Below are 11,299 nucleotides of genomic sequence, written 5' to 3'. Positions count from 1 at the left end.
CCTTTGGAGCCTGGGGAGGTTGAAACACAAGCCTACTGGGCCCACCAGAACTTGGAAAACAGGCCATTTCCAACCTCCAGGGGGCGCAAGAAGTTGTTTTCGCCCTACCCGGGCATTGAATTTTGAATATGGGCACTCGTGCATGGGCGATAGCATGTGCACATACTCTTTCAGCACCCAAGGAAAAAAGAAAGCTTGCCATCACTGGTATAGCGGATGGTGTGAAGCCATTATCCAAAGAATGACATCCCTTGTAAGATGCTACGGAAACACATTTCCCACAAGAGTGATTTATTATATCTGGTCAGTGAAGAGTTAAGCGTTGGAGGGTAAACGTTGACTTAATACAGGGAATATCAAGGAAGCAATCATTTTTTCTCTAGTCAAAAAGTACAAGTTAAGTAGCGGGCTTTCCGCAGTTAAGTCCAACGTAACAGGTAGTGGCCCAAGGATGACCCAACTTAAAAGAGTAGCTGTAAAATAGTAGCCACAAATAAAATTCATCCCTCGACGAACGGTTTCTCGTTGCGATGATGGGTGTAAATATAGCTTGGCTTCCCGGAGATTTTCAAGGCACAAAAAGCAAAGGGTCCTCTTTACTTGTAACCCAAAGAAAGGCCTTCATCCTTTATGATACAAAATAAATATGTTTCTTAAAAGACGCGTACCAAAAGAGTCAGTTAAGTTGGTCAGAAGAAGCACGGTTTTTTCAGAGCGCGCGTGAAAACACCGCTTTGGGCACAAAGACAATGTTTCGTTCGCATCGGCAGCAGGAAAAAGACACGTTCACTGCGGTAAGGCGACGATGACTTCAACATAACTGATGGGGAAGAAGCCGGCTTCCCCTCTTAAGATGCCTTCGTACCAGTTCTCGTCGATCTGATTGGTCAGCGTGATGACGTCTCCTTCCTTGAAGCCAAGCTCCCCTTCGTTTTCAGGTTCAAAGTCATACAGGGCTTGGCAGCAAGGTTGGTCCATGTGCGTCGAAGAACCTGGCCAGAACGAGCAATTGAGATGTTCAGGTTGCTTCCCGACAAAACGTTGTCTCAAATTAAATTTGCAATGAACATTATAGCAAGAGATATAGACTTGCATTAGACTTATGCCACTTCACAGTGCTTTAGAGCTCTCCCTAAATGGTTTACAAAGTTGGTATCTTGTCCTCAACAATCTGGGTCCTCATTTTAGCCACCTTGGAAGGATGGGAAGTTGAGTCAACCTTGAGGCTGGTGACTGCTAAATTGCAGGCAGCTGGCAATCAGCAGAAATAGCCTGCAGTACCATATATTGCCCCCACTATCCGGGTCCTCATTTTACCCACTCTATCTATCTATCTATCTATCTATCTATCTATCTATCTATCTATCTATCTATCTATCTATCTATCTATCTATCTATCTATCTATCTTATCTATCTATCTATCTATCTATCTATCTTATCTAATCTATCTATCTATCTATCTATCTTATCTAATATATATATATATATATATATATATATATATATATATATATATATATATATATATATATGTTTTTCTTAAGTCGGGGTGTGGCTAGCTGATGAGGCCTAATAAGGCCGAAATGGGACCATCCTAGTCTCCCTTAATTTTAATTTTAAAATTCCAGCTGAAAACATTTTAACATATATATATATATATATATATATATATATATATATATATATATATATATATATATATATATATATATCTTGTCTAATCTATCTATCTATCTATCTATCTATCTATCTATCTATCTTATCTAATCTATCTATCTATCTATCTATCTATCTACCTACCTACCTATCTAATCTATCTATCTATCTATCTGTCTATCTATCTATCTATCTATCTATCTCTATCTATCTATCTATCTATCTAATCTATCTATCTATCTATCTATCTATCTATCTATCTATCTATCTATCTACCTACCTATCTAATCTATCTATCTATCTATCTATCTATCTAATGTATCTATCTATCTATCTATCTATCTATCTATCTATCTATCTATCTATCTATCTATCTATCTATCTATCTATCTATCTATCTGTTTGTTTGATTTTTTTTAATGCCACCCTTCTCCTTAGACTCAGGGCAGCTTACATGTTAGCAATAGCACTTTTTAAGAGCCAGCCTGTTGCCTCCCACAATCTGGGTCCTTATTTTACTCATCTTGGAAGGATGGAAGGCTGAGCCAACCTTGAGCTGGTGATGAGATTTGAACCGCTGACCTGCAGATCTACAGTCCACTTTAGTGGCCTGCAGTACTGCACTCTACCTGCTGCGCCACCTCGGCTCAAATAAAGAGTAGACTGCACAAAGTTAATGTGGGTAGGCTTTGACTTAACAATGGAACACTTACCAACTGTTTGAGGTTACAACAGACTGAAAATTACGACCCAACCCCGAAGTTAGAACTGTAATAATAATATTAATAATAATAATAATAATAATGATGATGATGATGATGATAATAATAATAATAATAATAATTATTATTATTATTATTAGATTTGTATACCGCCCCTCTCTGAAGACTCAATTGCATTTTGGGTGCTTGGTAACTGCCTTGCATTTAAAATATCTAGTAGCCATGTGATTATGTTTTGAGATATTTTTTTTGCCATGTTCGGGCAAAAAATACTCATTGGTTAAGTTGGCTTTGGACTCATGGCAATGAGATTTGCTCACTTAGCCGTTGCTGTAAAAATGGTTGTAAAATTTAGTTTGGTCATATGGTGACTTGACTTACGATCAAAATTCTGGGGTCAAATGCAAGTTGAAAGTCCCAGGATTACCTGTAGTTAAGCCCTAGTGCCTACTACATCTTTGAATTATTTGCTTTTCCTTCTTTCTGACCAACCCTTCTGCACTCTCAGTTCACCCTGTGCTTGTCTGCTCTGCGTACCTCTACCCAAGAACGCCTCTACTCACAAGCTGTTCTAGATAAGAACCGGATGTTCAAGATTTTTTTGCCTCTTCTCAAGAACCATTTTCCACTTACAAACCTGAGCCTCCGAAACTGAAACCGGAAAAGGCAGGGAGAAGCCTCCACCGGTCCTCTCTAGGAATCTCCTGGGAGGAAACAGGGCCGGAAAAGGCAGGGGAAAGGCTCCATGGGGCCTCTCTAGGAATCTCCTGGGAGGAAACAGGGCCGGAAAAGGCAGGGGAAAGGCTCCATGGGTCCTCTCTAGGAATCTCCTGGGAGGAAACAGGGCCGGAAAAGGCAGGGAGAAGCCTCCGTGGGGCCTCTCTAGGAATCTCCTGGGAGGAAACAGGGCTGGAAAAGGCAGGGAGAAGCCTCCGTGGGGCCTCTCTAGGAATCTCCTGGGAGGAAACAGGGCTGGAAAAGGCGGGGAGAAGCCTCCGTGGGGCCTCTCTAGGAATCTCCTGGGAGGAAACAGGGCCGGAAAAGGCGGGGAGAAGCCTCCGTGGGGCCTCTCTAGGAATCTCCTGGGAGGAAACAGGGCTGGAAAAGGCGGGGAGAAGCCTCCGTGAGGCCTCTCTAGGAATCTCCTGGGAGGAAACAGGGCCAGAAAAGACGGGGAGAAGCCTCCATGGGGCCTCTCTAGGAATCTCCTGGGAGGAAAACAGGGCCTCCACCCTCCCTGTGGTTTCCCCAATCGCACGCATGATTTGCTTTTACATTGATTCCTGTGGGAAAAAATGGCTTCTTCTTACAAACGTTTCTACTTAAGAGCCTGTGTCATGGAACGAACTAAGTAGAGGCACCACTGTATTTATAATTCTCCAGATATTTGCACTGGGTTAATTATTTCATCACCCCCTTCAAAAATGGGGCTCCCTTGAAGATAATTGCTTGCTGAAATTGTGCATGAAAGATGAGAAGTGAAAGGCCTTCCTGGAAAACCAAAGTCCAGCGGCCTTTTGAAACTTTGGGACAACCATGACCCGGATGATTGAGAAGCTCCACCAATCCCAGTCGTTACACACCTGATGATTTCATTGATGGGCTGAAGGCAATTCCATTGTGTGGTTGACCGTTGCTTATTTCCAGATGGGTCCGTCTGATTGGTTTGGGCTTAAATTCACGTTTAGGGCGACTTGAAGCTGCGTTTATCCTGAAAGTAGGATGGAAATGAAACGAGTTGAAGTCCAAATATCTTCAAGTTGCCAAGGTTGGGGAACACTGTTCCAGAGGACCAGCCCTATGGCAGCACTTCTTCGAACTTCTAAAGAGCTTCCTCAGATTGAAATGTAACCAACCCCTGATGATGCTTACCGATTTTGTAGCTTGCTCTGCAGATCCTCCAAAATTTCCGCAGACTGTTTATGGTAATCCAGTGCAGCTTCTACTAAGACTAACAGCTGGCTCACTTGCTCTATCTATAAAAAGAGAATCCAAAAAGAAGAGAATTTTTGTGATGTATTTTTCCAAGCAAGCTGGAGGAAACGGGGACTCCAAAGGAAGAATAGGACTTACGTCAAGATTCCCCCATCAGATGCATACCGTAAAACCTGAATTTGGAGTTTTGATTGGCAGGTCGCCTCCTGGAGGCAGAGGACCCCCATTCTAAGCGCTCAGTGACTGATTCACATTTGTGACCATTTGCAGCATTCCTGTGGTCAATGCCACCACGAATTCCCACTTTTCTTTTTATTTACTGGCGTCAGCAAAAATGAAGAGTCAAGATTGTTGAGAGCAATATGGTGACTCTGTAAACCACTTAGAAAAGCCTGTAAAGCACTGTGAAGCAATATATAAGTCTTAAATGCTATTGATATTACTGTATAAGACGCTTTGGACTATAAGACGCACCTCCCTTTTTTGGGGTGGGGGGAGGAAAACAAGAAAAAAAATTCTGCCTCTGCCTGCCAGCAATTTGCCCCCTCGCAGCAAACAGAAAACAGCTTGTTTCAGTTCCAGCACATCCTGATTAGCACAAGCAGCTAATTGTTGGTTGGATCAACCTCCCAACGGACAGCTGTTTCGGGCTGCAAGGAATGTCATAGCCAGTTATCAGAGTTTGTTGCAGAAAAATCAATTTCCAGAAGCACACACAGATGACTGATTCAGCTGGATTTATTAACTTCTTTATAAAGATAGATAGATGGATGGATAGATAGATAGATAGATAGATAGATAGATAGATAGATAGATAGATAAGATAGATAGATAGATAAGATAGATAGATAGATAAGATAGATAGATAGATAAGATAGATAGAGATAGATAGATAGATATATAGATAGTAGATAGTAGATAGTAGATAGATAGATAGATAGATAGATAGATAGATAGATAGATAGATAGATAGATAGATAGATAGATAGATATACACACACACAAGTAGATTATTTCTTCACATAAACACAAGCAGGAGAGTTAGTTTCATTTCAGAAGAGCAGACAAGCACAGAGTGAGCTGGGTTTGCAGAGCGAACCTGGAGCCACGCCCAGCCTTAAGTTTTCAATTTTGATTCCCTGCACAGACTCAGGAGTGTTTCGCTCTCATTGGCTGACTTAGTTGCTATGCCTATTCATTGGCTGACCTTGTTAACACGGCTTTTCCAGTTCATGAATATTCTAACACCAATTGCCGCCTCTAAGCGGCCCATTTTTGGCAGGTGCGTGTGTGCATTTTATACTCTAAAAAATACGGTACTTCCATTTTGCAGCAAAAAAGTGCCCATTGGGTGTGCAATGGATTCACTTAACTACTGCTATGTTCACTTAGTGGTCATTGCAAAAAATATTGTAAAATCCTTTAAACATAACTCACTTAATAACAAGGTGATAAGACAACTCCGGAACCGCCTGCTACCGCACGAATCCCAGCAACTGATAAGGTCCCAAAGAGTTGGCCTTCTCCGGGTCCCGTCGACTAAACAATGTCGTTTGACGGGCCCCAGGGGAAGAGCCTTCTCTGTGGCGGCCTCGGCCCTCTGGAACCAACTCCCCCCGGAGATTAGAATTGCCCCCACTCTCCCTGTCTTTCGTAAACTACTCAAGACTCACTTATGCCGCCAGGGTCTTTAGTTGTTTTATTAATTGGATTGTTACATGCTGTTTTTATCATTGTTGTTAGCCGCCCCGAGTCTACGGAGAGGGGCAGCATACAAATCCAATAAAATAATAATAATAATAATAATAATAATAATAATAATAATAATAAATAATAATAAAAATAATAACTGTCCTTCTGAGTTCAAGTAATAGTTATAAACCAAAAATTACCTGCACAAAGTTTCAAATTTTTAAAGTGACTATTATCACTAGAGGGCAGTAATTCACAAAGCAATATTAAGTTAAGTAAAACTGGGCACAATTTCACCTCTTCAAAAGCTCAAAGCTACTTAAAACCCACCTCTGCCGTCAGGCATGGGGGAATTGAGATGCTCTTTCCCCCTAGGCCTTTACAATTCTATGCATGGTGTGTATGTATGTATGTCTGGTTTTTATATTAATGGATTTTTAATTGTTTTTAGTATTAGATTACTATTGTACACTGTTTTATTGTTGCTGTTAGCCGCTCCGAGTCTCCGGAGAGGGGCGGCATACAAATCCAATCAATCAATCAATCAATCATCAATCAATCAATCAATCAATAAATATAAATAAATATAAATAAATATAAATAAATATAAATAAATATAAATAAATATAAATAAATATAAATAAATATAAATAAATATAAATATAAATAAATATAAATAAATATAAATAAATATAAATATAAATAAATATAAATATAAATAAATAAATAAATAAATAAATAAATATGCAGAATGAGTTAGCAATAGCATTTAGATTTATACAGTGATCCCCCGATCATTGCGAGGGTTCCGTTCCAGGACCCCTAGCAATGATCGGGGTTTCGCGAAGTAGCGCTGCGGAAGTAAAAACACCATCTGCGCATGCGCAGATGGTGTTTTTACTTCCGCAGCGCTAGCGAGGAGCCGAAGATTGGGGTTCCTGGGAAGGGGACTTAGCTGGGAAGCGGCGAGCGAACGGCGTGGGCGGGCGAAGGGCGGGCGAGCGGCAGTGAGGAGTTTGCGTGGGCGGTCGGGAAACTCCTCGCTGATGCCCGCCGCTCGCCCTCCCGCCAGCAAGAGGGGGAAGACCCAGGGAAGCCGCCCAGCAGCTGATCTGCCCGGCGCCATCTATGCATGCGTGCCCATAGAAAAAAAGGGCGCGCATGCGCAGATGGTGTTTTGACTTCCGGGTTGAAAAATCGCGATTTAGCCCGTTCGCAATGATCGGGATCGTGATACCCGGGGGTTCACTGTATACCTCTTCACCGTGCTTTACAGCCCTCTCCAAGCAGTTTACAGACTCAGCCTATTTCCCCCAACAATCTGGGTCTTCACTTTACCCACCTTGGAGTGGGTAAATTGTGTCAACCATGGCTGAGTCAACCATGAGCCAGTCAGGATCAAACTATTGGCAGTAGGCAGAGTTAGCTTGCAATTGCAACATAGCACTTAGCCTTATATACCACTTCACCGTGCTCTATATATAGCAATAACACTTAGACATATACCGCTCTACAGCCCTCTCAAAGCGGTTTACAGAATCAGCTGATTGCCCCTAACAATCTGGGTCCTCATTTTACCGACCTCAGAAGGATCAAAGCCCAATATTAAATATTTATTTTTATTTTATTTATTTATTTTGTCCAGTACACAATGAGAGTTTTAGTGGGTATATATCAATATACACATAGTAAAATACATGATGAAGGTTATAGAGGAGATACTCATAGTAAAATATATCTAAGAAATAATAGAAAAGAAGGTATAGTAATAGAACATATCAGTGAAAGAGTAGAAGAAGAGATGTAGGAATAGAAGAAAGGTATAGGAGATATAGGAGAGCACTAGGACAGGGGACGGAAGGCACTCTAGTGCACTTGTACTCGCCCCTTACTGACCTCTTAGGAATCTGGATAGGTCAACCGTAGATAATCTAAGGGTAAAGTGTTGGGGGTTTGGGGATGACACTACGGAGTCCGGTAATGAGTATCACGCTTCGACAACTCGGTTACTGAAGTCATATTTTTTACAGTCAAGTTTGGAGCGGTTAATATTAAGTTTAAATCTGTTGTGTGCTCTTGTGTTGTTGTGGTTGAAGCTGAAGTAGTTGCCGATAGGCAGGACGTTGCAGCATATGATCTTGTGGGCAATACTTAGAGCTTGTTTAAGGCGTCTTAGTTCTAAACTTTCTAGGCCCAGGATTGAAAGTCTAGTCTCGTAGGGTATTCCATTTCGAGTGGAGGAGTGATTAAGTTATTAAGTTAATAATAATCTAAAAAATTAATAATCTAAATTAATAATCTAAAAAACCTATTTAAAAACCATACACTCACACTTCAGAATTGGTACTGGTACATGGTGGACCACATCCACTTCGAAATTATGGAAATAAGATTAAATAACTTTGATGAAAATAAATTGGAGAAGCTGATGGCACAATGGAATAAGGTGAAAATTATATCTTAAGTAGAATTTATGACGACAATGTGAAAAATAAATTACAATCACTTTTTGTATGTAAAGAAATGTAAACCGGAGCCAAGGAAGAAATTGAAACTTATTGAAAATAATTTAACCCCCTAAATCAGTGATTTTCAACCTTTTTTGAGCCATGGCACATTTTTTACATTTACAAAATCCTGGGGCGCATTGAGTTGGGGAAGGGGGGCGGCTAAAAAAAGTTTGGACATTTTTTTTCCTCTCTCTTCCTCCCTTCTGCTCTTTTTCTCTCTCCCTCCCTCTTTCTCTCTCTTCTTTTTTCTCTCTCTCTCCATCCCTTTCTCTCTTCCTTCCTTCCTCTCTTTTTTGCTCTCTTTCTCCCTCCCTCCCTATCTCCCTCTATGTCTTTCTCTCTCCCACCTTTCCCTCCTCTCTTTCTCTCTCTTGCTTTCTTTCTCTCTCTTGTTCTCTTTCTCTCTCTCTTTCTTTCTTTCTTTCTCTCTCTCTCTCTTGCTTTCCTTCTCTCTCTTTCTTCCTTTCTTTCTCTCGTTTTCTTTCTCTCTTTCTTTCTCTCTCTCTCTTTCTTTCTTTCTCTCTCTTTCTTTCTCTCGCTCTTGTTTTCTTTCTCTCTCTGAGCTTCGCGGCACACCTGACCATGTCTCACGGCACACTAGTGTGCCACGGCACACTGGTTGAAAAACACTGCCCTAAATGGTGGTGGGGTTTATTGGTGTTGGGCAGTTTTTCTTTAAGTAATTTTTATTTTTGTTTGTTGTAATAAAAATTTAATTAAAATATATTTAAAAAAAACAAAAAAAACCCCACTTCCACTCACACTCATTCATACTCCAAATCAACTTCCGGAGCAAAATGTTAAAGCTCAATAGCCCCAGGCCCAGCTAATGCAAAACAGAGACGATAAAGACACCGAGGTAAGAATTTCTTGCGATCTGGAAGAAAGCAGAACTTAAAAAAACTATTTTAGGGATGACAGTAGGTTTGTTTTCCATTTCCTACTTTTTAAAATAGCAAGGAGAGGCATCACCGAGCTACAGGGGAGACAGATAACAGGTCTCGAGGGGTGCAGACTGCCAGCTACTCCACTTAAAAAAACCTTTTCTCAACCACTTCTAGGAAGAGAAGCCCAAATTGCAGGAAGAGGGAATTATACAACCGTTCATAAATTTCATCTCCTCGTCTTAATTCAGAAAAGAAGTAGGCAGCGCTCAGAATTCTGACAACCTGTTCATCTTCCCAATTGCTAGTTACACCACGTCGTAGAGGCCACAAACACCCACGCAGAGACTATATGTCTCGAACCCAAGCTGTAAAGGAGGGCTTACGTCATTTTCCAACAAGTTGAACATGCTCCGTTCCGCCAGCTCTTTGGACTCTTCAAACTTCTCGATGGCTTGCTTCACTTCCTCGTCGGGAATCTTCCCGAGACGCTTCCGTTTGTAATCGTAATCCAGGCGCCGGCCTTCTAATTTTTTCAGATGGTGCTATTTTATTTTATTTAAAAAGGAAAGAAGAGAACAGTGTGCTTAGAGAAAGAAGAAGAAGCCCTTGTATATATAGTGGGATTATGATCCCACTATATAGAATGCTGGTGAGACCACATTTGGAATACTGTGTTCAGTTCTGGAGACCTCACCTACAAAAAGATATTGACAAAATTGAACGGGTCCAAAGACCGGCTACAAGAATGGTGGAAGGTCTTAAGCATAAAACGTATCAGGAAAGACTTCATGAACTCCATCTGTATAGTCTGGAGGACAGAAGGAAAAGGGGGGACATGATCGAAACATTTAAATATATTAAAGGGTTAAATAAGGTCCAGGAGGGAAGTGTTTTTAATAGGAAAGTGAACACAAGAACAAGGGGACACAATCTGAAGTTAGTTGGGGGAAAGATCAAAAGCAACATGAGAAAATATTATTTTACTGAAAGAGTAGTAGATCCTTGGAACAAACTTCCAGCAGACGTGGTTGGTAAATCCACAGTAACTGAATTTAAACATGCCTGGGATAAACATATATCCATCCTAAGATAAAATACAGAAAATAGTATAAGGGCAGACTAGATGGACCATGAGGTCTTTTTCTGCCGTCAGACTTCTATGTTTCTATGTTTCTATGTTGTATATAGGGGCAGAATTAATTTAATAATAATAATTTATTAGATTTGTATGCCGCTCCTCTCCGGAGACTCGGGGCCGCTCACAACAACAATAAAAACAATATAGGTACAAATCTAATAGTTAAAACTATGACTAAAATCCATTATCTTAAAAAACAATTGATATCACACAATCAAACAATCGATATTAACAATCATAACCACACATAACTTTTAATGGTCAAAAAGGGGGGGGGCATATTCTGGCCCAAAGCCCTACATGGCATTGGGCCAGAATACATCCGGAACCGCCTTCTACCGCACGAAACCCAGTGGCCAATAAGGTCCCACAGAGTTGGCCTTCTCCGGGTCCCGTCGACCAAACAATGTCATTTGGTGGGCTCCAGGGGAAGAGCCTTCTCTGTGGCGGCCCCGGCCCTTTGGAATCAACTCCCCCCAGAGATTAGAACGGCCCCCACCCTCCTTGTCTTTCGCAAATTACTCAAGATCCACCTGTCACCAGGCATGGGGAAGTTAGGATATTACTTCCCCTAGGCCATTACAAGTTATGTATGGTACGTTTGTGTGTAGGTTTGGTTTTTATAATAAGGGTTTTTAGTTGTTTTATTAAATTGGATTGTTACATGTTGTTTTTTATCACTGCTGTTAGCCGCTCCGAGTCTGCGGAGAGGGGCGGCATACAAATCCAATACATAATAATAATGTGCTAGTTGCCCC

At 41.0% G+C, this 11,299-nt stretch overlaps 1 protein-coding gene across 1 annotated transcript in view; it reads right to left on the bottom strand.

Moving 5' to 3' along the window:
• Window positions 1-274: 274 nt before the first annotated feature.
• SH3GL3 (SH3 domain containing GRB2 like 3, endophilin A3) overlaps window positions 275-11,299 on the bottom strand; it is a 28,923-nt gene continuing 17,898 nt past the window's right edge. Inside the window, exons 6-9 of the mRNA XM_070762375.1 lie at window positions 9,787-9,945; window positions 4,252-4,355; window positions 3,963-4,090; window positions 275-992 (exon numbers count right to left, since the gene is read on the bottom strand). Of these exons, the coding sequence (XP_070618476.1) occupies window positions 787-992; window positions 3,963-4,090; window positions 4,252-4,355; window positions 9,787-9,945 (597 nt within the window). The 3' untranslated portion in view covers window positions 275-786. The remainder of the gene's footprint in view (window positions 993-3,962; window positions 4,091-4,251; window positions 4,356-9,786; window positions 9,946-11,299) is intronic.

Source organism: Erythrolamprus reginae, chromosome 10 (assembly GCF_031021105.1).
Source record: "Erythrolamprus reginae isolate rEryReg1 chromosome 10, rEryReg1.hap1, whole genome shotgun sequence".
In the NCBI taxonomy this organism is placed as follows: domain Eukaryota; kingdom Metazoa; phylum Chordata; class Lepidosauria; order Squamata; family Dipsadidae; genus Erythrolamprus; species Erythrolamprus reginae.
This window is presented reverse-complemented; position numbering and strand designations above follow the sequence as displayed.